The sequence below is a fragment of the Pundamilia nyererei genome, unplaced genomic scaffold (genome assembly GCF_000239375.1).
Source record: "Pundamilia nyererei isolate P.nyererei 1_Seehausen unplaced genomic scaffold, PunNye1.0 scaffold00393, whole genome shotgun sequence".
Classification (NCBI taxonomy): Eukaryota; Metazoa; Chordata; class Actinopteri; order Cichliformes; family Cichlidae; genus Pundamilia; species Pundamilia nyererei.
The window spans coordinates 185,952-201,736 of NW_005187794.1; the positions used below are offsets into that span (position 1 = coordinate 185,952).

Here is a 15,785-nt window from a genome sequence, read left to right on the forward strand (position 1 = left end):
ACACACACACACACACACACACACACACACACACACACACACACACACACACACACACACACTATCGTGGTCTAAACATATCATGCATTATTAGCTCTGTATGCTGCTCAGTAACATTGGATATTTATTGCTCACTGTAACTGATGCTCATGTTGGTTGGTGCTGTGGTTTCCCTGCTGTGCTGTTTCTTTTTCTCAGCAGGTGATCGAGCAGATTTTCAGTTTCTTTTCTCTCTCTCTTTCCCCCTTGTCTTTCTCTTTCCTGGCCCCCCAGTCCTGTACGTTCTGTTTTTAATAAAATCTAAATAATAAAAATTGAACAAACTATGCCAGTCAAGTGGACCATTATAGCAAAAGCTGTAGGGGTCCACTTGGGAAAATCAATCTGTTGGGCAGACGGGACAGGCAGGAGTCCCAAAAACCTGAAAAGTGTTTTAAATATCTCCGTCCAGCCTACACATGGGATTTAAATCAGGATAGATCTCAGCAGTTTCTCTTTGCACAATATTCCAAACAAAGAATCCATGTCTTCCTATGATGAAACCAGTTTGGTCTTGAGATGTGATAGAGGGAAGCCGAGCATGTTGGTAGGTGGTTAAAGTGCTTCATAAATAAAGTTGACCCACTGCTTCACAGGCTGTTCCTGTCTCAGTGGCCTCTGGCCCCACGTCACTGCTGGTCACTGCCTGTGTGGACCCATCATTAGAAGTATAGTTTTCATATTGAGAATGAGACTTACTGATCTGAATCTATTTTGAGAACAGACCATTACATTAAGCACTGACAGAGCTCTGATGTCATAGCTTTGAAAATAACTGCAGAATAAATACTTTCATATGTTAAATACTAAAACTAAATGTATCCTTGGAAAGTTGTCAAACTTCTGCCAAATGTAGTGTTTTACACAAAGTAGTGTGTCATGCAGCCGGTGTTATATGTAGTACTCTGCATGCACAGGTAAGCTTCCCTTGTATATTTTCACATGTGAAAAGTTTGCTGTCTTGATTATCACAATAATGCAGCGATAACTTTTCTTTTCTTTTCTTTTCTTTTCTTTTCTTTTCTTTTCTTTTCTTTTCTTTTCTTTTCTTGTCTTTTCTTGTCTTTTCTTTTCTTTTCTTTTCTTGTCTTTTCTTTTCTCAGCCTGTCCTAGTGCACGTAGAGAGCAGAGTGGTCTTTCTTTTTCCTCTGTTTCCTCATCATCATCCTCAGCTCTACTCAGCTCTTTCCCTATACCTCCGCCACGTCCTGCTCTCAAAGCCTGCTCCACCTCTGAAAAGCTTGCCCCACCTCTGCTAGAGTCTGATATGGGGTCTGCCCATATCAAACCTACAAGTCTACCATTTTCCCCAGAGTCAGGTAAAGGGACAGAGATTAAAGTGTAGACCAAGCAGATATTTTCCACACCCTTTACTTGACCTTTACCTTTGGTTTTTCCTTACTCTGTCCTCCCATGTTTTCCCCTTTGTTTTCCAGCTTCCTGGCAGACTGAATGGAGGCCTCCCAAATCTCAGGTCCCTCTAGCACAGCTGGCCCACTCTCCTACGTCTCTGCATCCCTTTGTCAGTGATCCTGGACAAGCTGCACTTCTGCAGAAAAAGCAGAGACTAGAGATGCCATGTAATTCTGCTCTACTTTAAACCCAGACCAGTACTCTGCCATGTTGATCAGAGGCTGCTTGCTGTACTTCTCTTTCATTCGTCTCTGTTTTTCCCTTCTTGTTTTCTGTCCTGTCAGCTTCATCTTCTCTGCCCACTGCTCAGCCTTTAGATGAGAAACCCAGCGGAGGGTCTGGATATGTTTCTTTTTGGAAACCTCAGGTCACATCTGCATTAGAGACCGCCTCACCTTCTCTACATCTTTCCTCTGCTCATGTGTTTCCTTCTCTTTCAGTCTGTGAACATGATGCAGGTACATGCACATGGTTAGGTTCAGCACAGAAAAGAGTGTAGCTGCTATGCTAGCGTGATGGCACATGAACCTCGTTTTTTAGCTTGATTTGTAAAATCGTATCTTTGCTTTTCCTTCTTATTAGAGTTCAAAAGACAGCTGAGCACCCTGAATGAAGAGGATAACCAGTGCACAGCACCCACAGGTAAGCATCAAGTCAGCATTCAGTGGGGTAAGGCCTACAGTACGGACTGCACGGCTAACTCTCTGAACTGTATGTTATTAGCCTCTAACCCTGGAGGCCCAGCCAGCCAAAGGTCAGAGCAGGTCAGAGCTTCAGAGAAGAAAAGAGATACAGCGTGTGGACTCGACGCTGCCAAAGCATCAGCAGGGTAAGTTGTTCCTGCAGGCTGCTTGAGTTTGGCACTTCTGAACATTTGCTGTGTTTTCACGATTGTCTAACAATAATCCACCTTCCCATATCACAACATTTTTGCTTATGGTTCTATCAAACTGTAGTTTCGAGAGTACTTCATGAGGTGTAGTTATCCTTGTTTAATTGGCCTATAAAAATGAAAAACACTTTTTTTCCTCTTTAAGGTTATATTCTCATGTAATTCTGAGCCACTTTATTTGAAGCTGCTGTGTAACGACATTGTCTGGAAGTTATGTTCTCTCCGTTTGTGCTTTGTCAGAACTTTTGATTGGATTTTCATTTTTTAACAAAGTCACAGTGAAACAAATCTGAGTAGTGAGGTGTGCAAAGATTGTGTTTGTGTGACCAACAAATCCCCAATTTTTCAGTGTAACAAAATGACATGCTGGCATGCTATGCAACAGTTTCACCGTTGTCCACGTGAGACAAATTTAGGAAACAAACCAGTGAATTTTGAAATAAACAACGATCATGCTCGTGGTCTCACCGCGCAACTGAGATTTTCCTTTTTGGCCTGGGAACGATGTATTCATCAAATAACCTGCTGAAAGCTCAGAGACTCACATGAGCAGCGATCGTCAACGGGAAATCTTGCACCGAAAAAACACACATTTCGTTTATTTTCTGCAAGTATTCAACTTTACAAGAGGAGGTAAAACAGGACTCACTTTAAGTGATTTAAAAATAGCACCTGAACTGTAAAGAGTTACACAGGAAGATGATTCTGGTGGGGAATAGAAAAAAAGTATTTATTTATTATTACATAATGTTTAATGTGACTCAGGAAGTGTTGCTTTTAATAAATGATAATAGTGTCATAATTGTAAGAAGAACATGTATTTACTGAGCAACAACGCGGTCTACAAGAAAGAATGAACAAAACAGCCTCAAGATCAAGAAAATAAATTGCACTAATTGCAAAAATGCAATTTTTTATTACAATATATAAAACCACCCCATGCTATTTCAGTCCCGAAAAAATTCACAGAATGCGTGGCATGCTTTGGAAAGATGGACGCATCGGAGAGCAACTTGGAGTTTGTATCTTGCCCAAAGATATTTGGCGTGCAGACTGGAGCAGCCTGGGATCAAACCACTAACCTTCCTTAACCTTAGTAGATGACCTGCTCTACCTCAGAGCAGCTACATCCACCTCAAGGAAACCGTCAACAACATCCACTGAAAGAACATTTCTTTAGTAAGGCTTCTGTCAAGTCGAGTTACGCCTGATAAATTGTCTCTAATCAAGCTGCATACGAAGTCATAAACCTTTCCCATCAAGGCTGCTGAAATTCAAGTCAATCAACCATCATCTCAACTGAACAGGGTTGGAAAGTTATGAGAAAAGGCCAGACCAATCAGATTTTAGATCTGATTTTAGACTCCATGTTAAGAAGCTGAAGCTGTTGCTTTAAAAACAGTGTTTGAGTTCCCTGTTTGATGTTTCTGGGTGAGTTTTTGAAAACTTCTGCTTTTTGATTCTGCTTTTAGAAATGTGATTTGTAAAATGTGGCACTCAATTCCTGACAGGCCACTATTTGTGACTGCATTGTGATGCAGTGATGTGATACATTGTTACATCTAAACACCAGCTGGCAGAATTCTTATTTGTAGTTTGCATCAGTTGTGTAGTTTTGAACTTTTTTGTGGTTGCTAAAAATATAAAGTAAGTTAAAGTTACAAAGGAGAGAGAGTGTTGCCAAAGGAGCTGAGATCACTGAAGTCACTTTCAGAGTCACTGGTTGCCATTACATCAGATTATGGTATTACTGGTATGCTAGGAACAGTGAAACAGTGAGAGCAGGTAAGTGTATGTGAGCGTGATACCTGACCTCTGCTCTGGATGCCATTAATTATGCTCTTTTATGAGATGAGCTTCAGTTGTTGTTATTGTCACTGTTCCAGCAATAGTGATGTTACTGAGCAACACTGGTTGCAGCTAAAAGCACTGAATGTAAAGCAAATTAAAAAGTAACCAAAGACTATGCATTGCAACAAAGTCAGAAGAAATGGGAAAAAAAAGTTGCACAGTCGCTGTGGAATCATCATCAGCAAAATGTTGTGACTTGGTGCTTTGTTTGTGGGGTGCAGTTCTTGAGTGTGGTGTCTTAGTACTGGACTGTTTGTTGTGAAATGCATTTGTCGAATACCATGCATGACATTATGAAGTTATTAAAGGAACAAAGAGTAGTAACAGTGCTTTATTCAACCGTGTTATTTTAAAAAAATAATTTTAAAATGATTTTAAAAGATTTATATCTACTTCACAGTGACCGTAACCCTGTACCAGAGTTTCACTGTATTATTATGAAGATTATGAACTTGAATTGCATTGATCTTTAATAAAATGATTTAATATATTTATCATATTATTATGGCATCCTCCTCCTTGACTGTAGAGTATTGACTGTGACTTTGTATTTACCTTTTCTTTAGTGATGAAAACGTGGTTTTACTGCAGTCAACATGTTCGATTGGTGCTGCAAAACCACTATCCCAAACCCAAGTAAATAACGCTGAACAGCAACTACAAAAACCTCCAAATAGTAGCACCATTCAATGGGAAGAGCTACCAAAAATGACTACAGAAAGTTATCCTGCAGACAGGATCATTCTGTGGGAAGAGCTACCAAAGGTGACTACAGAGGAAATTAGAAAAGCACCACAGAAAGACAGTGAGATGATGAAAGAAATGGCTGACACGCAGATGGAGACAAATAGAAAAGCTGGGATACTGTTGCCTGGCCCAACCATCAGCAGCACATTTGGATTTCCTACTACTTCTGAACAAACATCTGAATCCCTTGTGCACAGTGAATCTACTTGGAAAAAATCATCAAAAGATTTTGAAATTGCAACCACAGAACTTGCTCTTCACCCAGAAGGAGACGTATATCTAGAAATAGATAAAAATGTTTGCCAGCCTAGTGCACAATGTGTGCAAAGTTGTGTGACGCCTGAAACTGGCTATAAACAGGTTAATTTTTTGGGGACCTGTTCCAGGTTGACAAACATTGCTGGCATGCCATCCAAAATGCCACCAGATTATGAAAAACAGTGGCGTGTTGATCGAAAGCTAATCTGGAAGAAACAATCTCAAATACAGCGAATATTACCACCATCTTCATTAGAGAAGAATGAAAGTGAAAAGAAGGAAATGGTTTCACTGGCACGCTCTTGCCCCAGGAAGGCTAGAAATCCAGGATTCCCATCTGTGTCTCAATACAGTTATACAAATCACTTTGGTCCAGATGTATGCAGCATACCTGGCTCAGAATCTGTTATTGATAGCAGATCAAAGATGTCGCAAGAAGAATTTAGTGCCATGACTGAAAGAGAAGTGTTACCAAGAGAGAAGGATGGAATTCAAAAACCGGGAGTTTTGACGCCAACATGTCCAGAGCATTCCTCAATAACAGACATGACCGTGATTCCACAATCCACTATAGTAAAGTGTGGATTGGCTGAAAACAGCATTTTAGGTTCTTGTCCAAAAATCTCTCTAATTGAAGGCATTCCCTCATTATTGGAGAATCCTTTCAGCAAAAACTGGATAACAGATTTTAAACCTTTAGCAGTAAAACAAGCGAAACTCAACCTCATAATGACTGAATATAGCCTTGACCATGGTGAAATGAAGGTAATGTCAACTTTTGCCTCGATTTGTCCAAAAGAAGCTTCTGTCCCAGGATTTCCATCTGTTTTTGCACCGACAGTAATCTGTGATGAGTCTAGAATGCTCAGTCTCCTTCCAGCTTCCCCCACTGTCTCCAGTATAGCTGGTTTTCCATCATTACAAGCTGACAGCAAAAACTGGAACACCATTCATCAACCATTGTGGGAGAAGCCGTCTGAAAAGGAGCTTGTGTTAGTAATGGAGCTCGATAAAATACCTAAAAACATGAATGGAATCGTTTCTCTTGCACAAAGTTGCTCAAGGAATTCGTGCATCTTTGGGTTTCCCTCTGTGCCAAATCCCAGATTGTATAATGTTGCAGATATGACAGATATGGTCAGTCTTTCATGCTCATGCCCCAAACTGTCACAAATAGCCGGATTTCCATCATATTATGATTCAAAAGACTGGATAATAAGCAAGGAACCACTGTTTGAACCAAGAATGAAAGACAAGCAGATGGACAGAGAGAGCAAAATGACAAGTAATGAGAGAGTAATGAAATTAATGGTTTTACTTGTACCAACTTGTCCCAAAGTTTCAAGTATTCCTGGTTTCCCATCTGTTCCATGTCCCAAAATTCATGGCCTGAATATGGTCAACCTCCTTCCTTTGTGTCCAGTAATTTCTGCTGTACCTGGATTTTCATCGATTGAATCACATCTGAACATGGGATGGCCATCTGAAACGGATTTACTGATGCACAGACCACAAAGGAATACTTATCTTAGCATAATCTGCTCACCAGTGATCATAGACAAACCAAGCCACATGCTTCCTTTAGTTCCATCGTGTACAAGATCATCATTGATTCCAGGCTTTCCTACTGTCACTAAATACAATATCCTAACTCTCCTACCCGCTTGCCCGCAAGTATCAAGTTTGCCAGGGTTTGCCTCACTCAAAGTGGGCTTAAAATCCCAATGGCTTTTAGATCCATATACTTATGGATCTATGCATAAAAATCCAAAGGAGACAGTTTTTCTTAAAGATGTTCCAAATCAAAATGCAGAGATTATGCATTTAATGGCGCCAGCTTGCCCAGAAAACTCCAGAATCCCTGGACTCCAGTCTGCGCCCCATTACAATTCCAAGAATAAATCCAGAATAAGTTTTGTACCTTACTGTGCCAGTGCTTCATGTATCAAGGGATTTGCATCCATGACTCCAGTACCAAGCACAGGTTGGCTAAGTGAAACAAAATCAATTTTGTCAAGACCTCAGAAGAAAATGGCAGAAATGTTTGTGGTACTTACTCAACAGGTCAAGTCGGATTGCTTCAACGTAAACATGATAGCACAAGTGGGGTCTTGCCCCAAAAAAGCCAGAGCATCCGGCTTTCCGTCTGCTCAAATTACAAACAAATCACCAAATATGGTCAGCCTAAACTCTTCTGCTCCATGTGTTTCATGCATCCCAGGTTTTCCATCAGCCAGAAGGCATAGTGCTGAATCTATGAACATACAAACCGTGGCAACATTCAACAAGATCTTGTTTAAAAACCTACGCAATAAAAGAAATAGCATTGGAGAGTTTCCTGCAAAACAAGACCATAAGCAAGATGAAGTTAAGAACATGGTAGCAATGGCTCCATCGTGTCCAAAACTCACTCAAACTCCTGGGTTCCCCAGTATTTTGCAATTGAATCCAACTGCAAAAACAATGCCTGTGCCACCTGCAACTAAGAAGCAAACCTTGCAAGAATTACCTCATGGAGAGTCATATCTCAAAGACACAGGAAATCCTGGTGTTTCTTTGGCACCTGGTAGCAGTCCAAGCACAGAACTTTCATATGGTGAGACATTTGTAATGTTAATATAAAGCTCGGAGTTATCTTTCTTTGCCATACATTTTAATCCATTTGATTTTTCTTTTAAACAGAAGAGAAACTTAAAATTGGTGCCAAGCAAAACATAGAACTTAATGTAGATAATAGGTAAGTGGACGTGCCCGATGCTCTTGCGTTTTTTGCATTTAGTGTTTGCCTAACATTTACTGCTTCGGCCAGCAAATTTAGATTGCATGGTAAACTGACAACAAATATGACGTTGAATTTCATGATATTATAATTTTAGTGCTAATTAAGTTTTAACAGCCAAGCTTTAAAATCCTTTATATTCGGGTCCTCAGAAAATCTGAAATAGAGAGGACAGCAGAGGAAGACCTAACAGTGAAGAAACCATTGGAAAGATCTGAGCTGGTGGGAATCTTAGGTTGGGAACTATTGGAAGCTGAAGGAACAATAACAGAAAAAAAAGGAGAATCCCCTCTATCAGAAAAGGAAAAAGATATCTCTGGATTAGTGGGTGCTATTGTGGGTGTTTTCCACAAAGGGTAAGTGTTCAAACTGAAACCAACTCCATAAAGCATGGGTTGCTTATTAATAATCCTAGACAGAGTCTGATATTTCAGTGTCCAGTTCATTCTAGACTTGTGACACTGTTTGTGCTCATGGTGCAGTTTTCACTTTATCTTTATGTGCCAACATCCACAGGCTGGCTCTTTTAGTCAGCCTCGTCCACGTTGGTCAACCCCGCTCACCTGCTGGGACTAAAAGCCCCCAGCCCTTGTAATAAATTGGTACAATCTGTGTGAAGAGAAGAAGGCAGTTTCTTTCTGTAGACTCTGGAGACAAGCGAATGTGCCAGTAGCCTTTGGCTAAATCCAGCATTGTGAAAAAGCAAGCAGTGCCCAACTGGTCTAGGAGTTTGTCGACCTGCGACATGGGGTAAGCTGGGGCGATGGTTGAATTTGGTACGCTGGGCTCCAACTCATCTCGATCCTTAACCGAGCTCACCAGAGAAGCAGTTTCAGCCTCTCTCCATTCTTTTAGGAGGTTGAGGTGATATATTTGTGTGGCTTCACCCCTGTCTGACCGCACCACTTCATAGTCAATATCAACCACTCCCTGTGTGACCACCGAGGGTCCTTGCCACTTGGTGAGTAATTGTGAGCTTGATGAAGGGAGCAATACAAAATGTCTTAGCCTAGTCCCTCTATTGTACAGCCACTGCTGATGTTACTGGGCAGGGGGGCGATTCTCCTGTGGATACTGGACTAAAACCTTGCTCTGAGGTTCAGGATGTATTGAATTTTATTTTTCCCTGGGTGAGACCTTCATCCCATTTTTCTTTAATTAGGTCCAACACTCCCTGTGGGTTTCTGCCAAACAGCAACTAAAAGGGAGAAAACTCGGTGGAGGCCTGGGCCACCTGCTGCAGTGCAAAAAAAGAGGGTCTAGCCAGTGATACCAGTTACTCTCATCCTTGTCTTGACTTCTTGACTTGTCTTGTTCAGCGACTCCGCCAGCTTGTCAGTCTCAGGGTGGTAGACGCTGGCCTTAACAGATTAATCAGGCTGGTTCACCAGAAGACATTCTGTGGAGGATGCACTAGGCAGACCACTTTTTTGGCTTTATTCAATAGATATAGTTAATGTATCAATTGAAAGCAGACAGAGTTGAAGATATGTAGCAAAAGGCCACAGGTCAGAATCAGGGCCAGCTGCTTTCAGCTGTACGGCATATGGCTGCATGCTTATCCCAGTGAGCTAAAGTGGCACCCAGAGAAAACCATTCATCACTCGGTCAAAGCTGAGTGTAGTATCTTTACGAGAATGCTCTAGTGGAAAATATTCCATGGAGCGAATCACTGGAACCGGCGGGTTCTCCAGTGAAGACCCCGTTGTTTCCATCTCGCTAGAGTCCGCATGCTGTGCCTTGAGGCAACTGTTGTTGTGATTTGGCACTATATAAATACAATTCCATTGAATTAAACTGACATGTCACCCCTACAGACACCCATGAGCTTTCTAAATTCAGTCAAATCTGGTCCCAGCATTAAGGAGTGTGAAAGTCTGGAGCTAACCACAGCCTTAAGTCTGTGCATTTAATTCACCAGCACTATGGGATATTAAGGGATATCCACACTCTTAATTTCCACCCACTCTGCTTCCAACAATGCCCCCGGTCAACACAAGGTTTGGTGAACCACGGTCTGCTTGCAGCTCGAATCCACCATAGCCCATTGTGTACTCCGTTAGCACCTTACTGCAGCCTTGTACGTCGCTCTTGGACTGGGGGAGGGTGTCGGAGGGCCGATGGTGTAGAGCACCTGTCCTGCTCGCTCAGCTACCATTTGAGCCAGCATCTCCATGGCTGCATGGGTCATGGGTACACAACATGTCGGGAACTTGAGCGCCACCGTAACATACTCCGTTTAGTCGTAGTCCCGACATGCCGCACACTGCTTGTGCTTTTGATGCAGTTTTCACTTTATTTGACACGGTGCCAACATGCACAGGTGACGTTGTGACTCTGACTCCACCTCCGCTCCAGGTCCAGGTTAACCAGCCTCCCCTGGCACTGACCCCTGAACCCACTCCACCACCCCTCTCCTGAACTCAAGCCACAGAAAACATCCCACCACAATATTAAACTCCCTTAATTTTCAAATGTGTAGTTTTAAGTGAAGTGAAAACTTTACTAGGCTGCATTTGCATGGGAACACATCGCCAATATTTACTGGCTTCTGTAATGAGCTACATGCTGATAGAGGAGACAAATTATACATAGTTCCAGTTTTCATTCACTCATATATGAATTCATTTCTCAGTTACGAAACTGTAGCATCAATCTTGGGGCCATCGAACTCTGGGTTAGCTGAAGCTGATCACCAACCCAAGCCTCTCTCTTCTTTGGATGCAACAATGACCCCTTCGGATGAGTTTTTTCAAGTCTTTACAAATTGCACCATTCCCATCGAGGACAGGTGTGAGGCTTCTATCGGCCATACCGCAGAGGATACAGAGGAAAGATTACTCACAGGGAAGGTCGCTGTTGAAACACCAATGTGCACTGAAGGTTTACTTCCAAGGCAGCAGACTGAGGTAGAACAGGATGAGGTTAGAGTGGTGTTGTCTTCTTGTCAGCTGGAAAAAGGGTGAGTGCTGGTTGCATGGTGTGTACATTTTTGATGATAACATCTCTATTATTTGGCTTATGAGTGCTTACTGCTCAGGATGCTTGTGATGGTAAAGTCAGCCAGTACTGACACTCGAGTATGGAACTGCAATATTGGTCACTTTGTTAAGGTTAACCTTTGTTTCCTGGATGTGCAGCTTTGTTCTAATGACTTGTTGTGTATCAGGATTTGGTTTTGTCTTAATAGGCGGTTGCATGCACAGTAGAAATATGTGACAAAGTTAAGAACAGATGATTCTGAAGTTTGTCCTTTGTTTTTCTTAAGCCCTGAACAAATAAGCATGGAAGAAAATAATGCTACCTCCCAGAAGCCCACATCAAATGAGACACTGACAGATGCCACTAAAGATAGAGAAGTAATGTTGGATGTTGCCTTGGAAGAAGCCTCACGTGATCATAACGTTAGTTCAGATGGACCACAAGGTGACAGTTCAGTACCGCAGCGAGGGAAGAAGCCAAAAAGAAGAAAAGTTCAAGACCTGCCACAGAACGAGTGTGAGAGTGAAAACACAGTTCCTAAACGTCCTCTTAGAAAGAAAGATAGTTTAACCCGAGACCACAAACCCAAATTTTATGGTGTATCTGTCAAGTGCCTTCCTGAAGTTGTCCCAGTGGAGTCATTAAACAAGGATGCTAATGCAGAAGTAATATCTACACAACCTGCTACCTACCCAAGCCCGCTCAAAAGAACTCACGATATCATCCCCAAACCAGAGCTTTGTGAGAAAACTGGCACTATTTCACTCATTAAGGAGATACATCTTCCTTCAATTGAGAGTGACAAGGGAATTACACCACAGAATTTAAATGTCACAGTTACGAATTCTGATAAACCAGTCCACTTTGATAAAGCAGCAGTTGGTGATAGGCAAGAACTAAGTCAACCAGCAATAACTTGTGACGCATCTATTGATGCACTTAATATTAAAACTCCTCAAAAGTCAGAGGATGCACCAGTCACTGCAGAAACTGAAAGCCTAACAGAAACAGCTTATTCTATCCCAAAGCCTTGTATGAATATCCATTCCAGTGGCACCTTCTCTGGTGACCTTTCAGCTACAGAAAGAGCCTCTAAAGCTGATAATGGAGAACAGACACAGTCAGCAAGGCATGGTAGCCCTTCACAAATTTCTTCAACAGCTAAAGAACTGTCAGAGGTGGAACATAATAAAGACCTCCCTCTTCTTTCCCCAGTTTACCAACCAGAAGTAGTGGCTGGTGTACACTTAAGGAAAAGCAAATTAACCAAGGAGGAAAATGTTCAAGCAGAGGATAATAATTCTTCAGAATCTCCAGTAAAACTCTCACGTTTGCCAGTGCCGAAACCAAGAGTAAAGAAACGTCTTAGTGATTTTTTCCCAGACGACACTGAAATCTCAGATAGTTCAGCTGTCACTAACAAGGAATCAAAGGAAGGCCCACCATCACTGGATTCAAGTACGATATCTGAATTAAGTTTTGTCACAATCCATCAAGAATATGACAATACATTACAATTGGAAAAGGAAGTTCTAGCAGCAATGCAAGAAGAGTTTAGTCAGTCAGGTGGAGATGATACAGAGCACGCTTTCGGTGAGACCACTGAAGGCTGGACTTTTACAGACGAACACGTTTTTACACATCCCTGTGAGAAGGCTGTAGAGGCAGTAACTGAACAGTATGTAATGGAGACAGTCCAGGAAGCAAAGACCGATAGGCACCTTGCAAGTACTGTTGCTTCTCAGGATGACTGGCTGCATCTAGACGATAATAAAGATAGTGAACAAATGGAAATTGACCTAAAAAAGGAAAAGAGAGATGAAGAGTTGGACTTTGGCTTTGTGTCTGTCACTGCAGGTTGTTCAGAGTTCAGGTAAGATTAGTCAATACGCATTACGATGTGTGAGGGGGAAATTATAACTTGTATGTGTATATATTTTTCTTTCTCTTTTTACATTAAAGTTTGCATCCCTTAAAAAAATGAAACTAAACTCAAAAATGATTTTAAATTAGCAACATGGTCTGGAAACGTATCAGCAACTAATAAATCATTTCTTTTAGAATAAAGATGCTCACATTTTTATAATTTGCTTTGTATTTGTGTGTATTTCCAGGCAAAGGGAAACAAGAGAAGAATTATCAGGTCAGCCTGTACCGATGCCTCGTAATAAGAAGCGTTTGAGTTGTTCTTCCTTAGATGACAGCAAGTCACAAGTTGTTGCCCTTAAGCAGGACAGGAAACCAACAACATCTCCATCTCAGGAGGTACGTTTAAGCTTACTCAGCTGTGTATTTGTATATGAACAGTTGATCAAATAACTGTGTGTAACATATTTCTTGGAGTAAAGAAATTTTAGCTGAATTCTTTTGAAATTTACAAAAGGCCTCTTGCTGGGGTTGAAGGTGTGCACCTTTGACTAAACTACAACCAGTAGTCAAGCCAGTCATGAGGTAGTGGAAATAATTATTTGGTCCTGTGCTAAATTTTAAATGTTGCTCATTTGAAATGATCATTCTCAAATTTTTATGGTTTGTTTCTAATGGAGAGAGACAGAACACCAACCAAAGCATAAATACTTATTTATGCCATTGAAATAAATAAGTATTTGACCCCCAGCTAGAATTGTGACTCCCACAGTTGGCTGGGAGGTCACAATCAAGATTGCAATCAATCAATACATCTATTACAGACACATCCCAGCTTATCATGTGTATAAAGGACACCTGTCCACAGAATCACTTTCTTCCACTCCAACCTCGCCACAACGATAGACAAGTTCAAAGAGCTGCCAAAAATGTCAAGGACAAGATTGTAGTGCTGCAGCTTAGCGATGAGGTGACAACTGTTTGTGTGGTTATTCAAAAATGGAAGAAATATAAAATGACCATCAATTTGTCTTGGTCTGGAGCTCCATGGGATCAACTTGACCAGCTGTGTTTGACAGAAGAGAAATGCTGTGTATAACCCAAAGAACATCATCCCACAGTTAAGCATGGAGGTGAAAATATTATGACTCTAAACTCTAAAGGTTGAACGACTAGATTTACCAGAGGATTAAGCAGCTCGTTATGGATAAAATAAAGGGGTCTACCACAGGCTATCAAGGGCAAGGTTGATAACTGAGGATACCTTTGGTACTCTGGCTCTGCAGTGGTCAATGCACATTGTGTCACTGGCATTGGCTCAGGTAATACAGAGGCCTATTCTCTTCTGCTTATCCAATATATTGTCCCGGGGTCCCGATGCGACAGGCTGCCAGTCTGTCACAGGGGTAACACATTGAGACAAAGAACCACTCACACCTGTGGTTGATCAGCAATTAACCTAACCCCACTAACTGGGTGACTTTGGACTGTGGGAGGAAGCTGGAGAGAACCTACACAGACACAGTGAGAACACAGAGACTCCACACAGAAAGTCCCTGGACTGATCATGAAATTGAACCTTCTTGCTGTGAGGCAATAGTGCTAACCACTGCACCACTGTGCTGCCCTGTGCAGGAAACAGATGGACAAAAATATTCAGTGCTCAGTTCACCAAGTCGAAGGAACTTAGTGAATCTAAGGAGGAGGAACTGCAGATTCAATGTGGGAGAGTCTCTTGGAGCCTCTTCCAAATTACAGCAGATTCCAAGATTATTAGTTCAAATAACTGTACATTAGTACAAGTTATACCACTTTGTCAAGGTCTGGAAGAAGACCTAAACTGTCACCTTTAGATGGGAGGAAACTTGTTAAGATGCTCAGTAATAACCAAGGAACCACTAAACTTCAGGCCCTTTTATCAGTCAGACGAGGTTAAGAATGAGCTTCTTGGACAAAATGATAAGAAATATATTTGGAGGCTTAAAGGTGAGGCTTTTTAACCAAAGAGCACTGTTTTGCTGCCAGTGGGACTGGTACACTCCACAAAATGGATGTAAACATTAAGGAGGAGGACTACCTTCAAATTCTTCAACTTTACCTCAATTCAGCACGTACATAGGTAGCACTTGGACACAACTGGGTGTTCCAATAGTGATCTCAATCATGTGTCAAAACCAGTTTTGGGATAGAAAAAGCAAACTAATTTTAAGATGTTGTCCCGTAGGAAATTGCTTAGTCATCTGCATTTAACCCATTCACTCAGTGAAGCAGTGGACAGGGTGAATCTACCAATCAGGGAGCAGTGTGTAGGGACGCTGCCTTGCTCAAGAGTACCTCAGGATAGCCATTCAAAGGATTTGAACCCCCGATCTTCTGATCATGGGGGTGAACACGCTCCCTACTGAGTTATCCCTGGCCCCTGACTTCAACCCTACTGAAAAGTTGTTGACTTTAAAAGCTCTGTCTGTGCCAGGAAGCTGACCAAATTAACTGACAAGAGGAGTGGCCAAATATTCAGTTAGAATTATGCCAGAAGCTTGTTGATGGTTATAAACCATCAACCAAGCTAAAAGACCTGTAGCCAACTATGAGTTGGGCTGTATGTACACCCAACCTATTCAAATGGTGGCTTAGTAGCAACCTCCAAGTGCTGCTGCCCATGGTCCTGCCAGAAACAGAGTAAAACAGAGAAAAACATGTTTTCAAAGCCTTCAGTAATTCCAACAGAACTTCCTGCAGCTTAGTGCAATATTCTACCCACAATGCAGTGTGTTGTTTTAAACGTATTTCTACAAGTGACACAAGTAGTCTGTGATGCAACATTTGTTTGTCAACCCAAAAGCAGAAGATTGAGAATGAGAACCGTCAGTTTAACCCTACCTAGACGGGCCATTCCACAAGAGCGTCACGCTAACGGACCAATAAAGTTTTGGATTGATGTTGACACAAACCAGTTCC

At 41.7% G+C, this 15,785-nt stretch overlaps 1 protein-coding gene across 5 annotated transcripts in view; it reads left to right on the top strand.

Moving 5' to 3' along the window:
* ehbp1l1a (EH domain binding protein 1-like 1a) overlaps positions 1-15,785 on the top strand; it is a 42,124-nt gene that overhangs the window by 16,553 nt on the left and 9,786 nt on the right. For 2 of the 5 annotated variants that reach the window (XM_005752981.2, XM_005752982.2), the window contains 11 exons: positions 1,143-1,358; positions 1,476-1,619; positions 1,737-1,910; positions 2,035-2,094; positions 2,176-2,281; positions 4,762-7,796; positions 7,883-7,937; positions 8,132-8,335; positions 10,615-10,941; positions 11,248-12,834; positions 13,076-13,226. In XM_005752981.2, coding sequence (XP_005753038.1) covers positions 1,143-1,358; positions 1,476-1,619; positions 1,737-1,910; positions 2,035-2,094; positions 2,176-2,281; positions 4,762-7,796; positions 7,883-7,937; positions 8,132-8,335; positions 10,615-10,941; positions 11,248-12,834; positions 13,076-13,226 — 6,059 coding nt within the window. The remainder of the gene's footprint in view (positions 1-1,142; positions 1,359-1,475; positions 1,620-1,736; positions 1,911-2,034; positions 2,095-2,175; positions 2,282-4,761; positions 7,797-7,882; positions 7,938-8,131; positions 8,336-10,614; positions 10,942-11,247; positions 12,835-13,075; positions 13,227-15,785) is intronic. The other 3 variants (XM_005752983.2, XM_005752984.2, XM_005752986.2) reach the window with 3 other exon arrangements.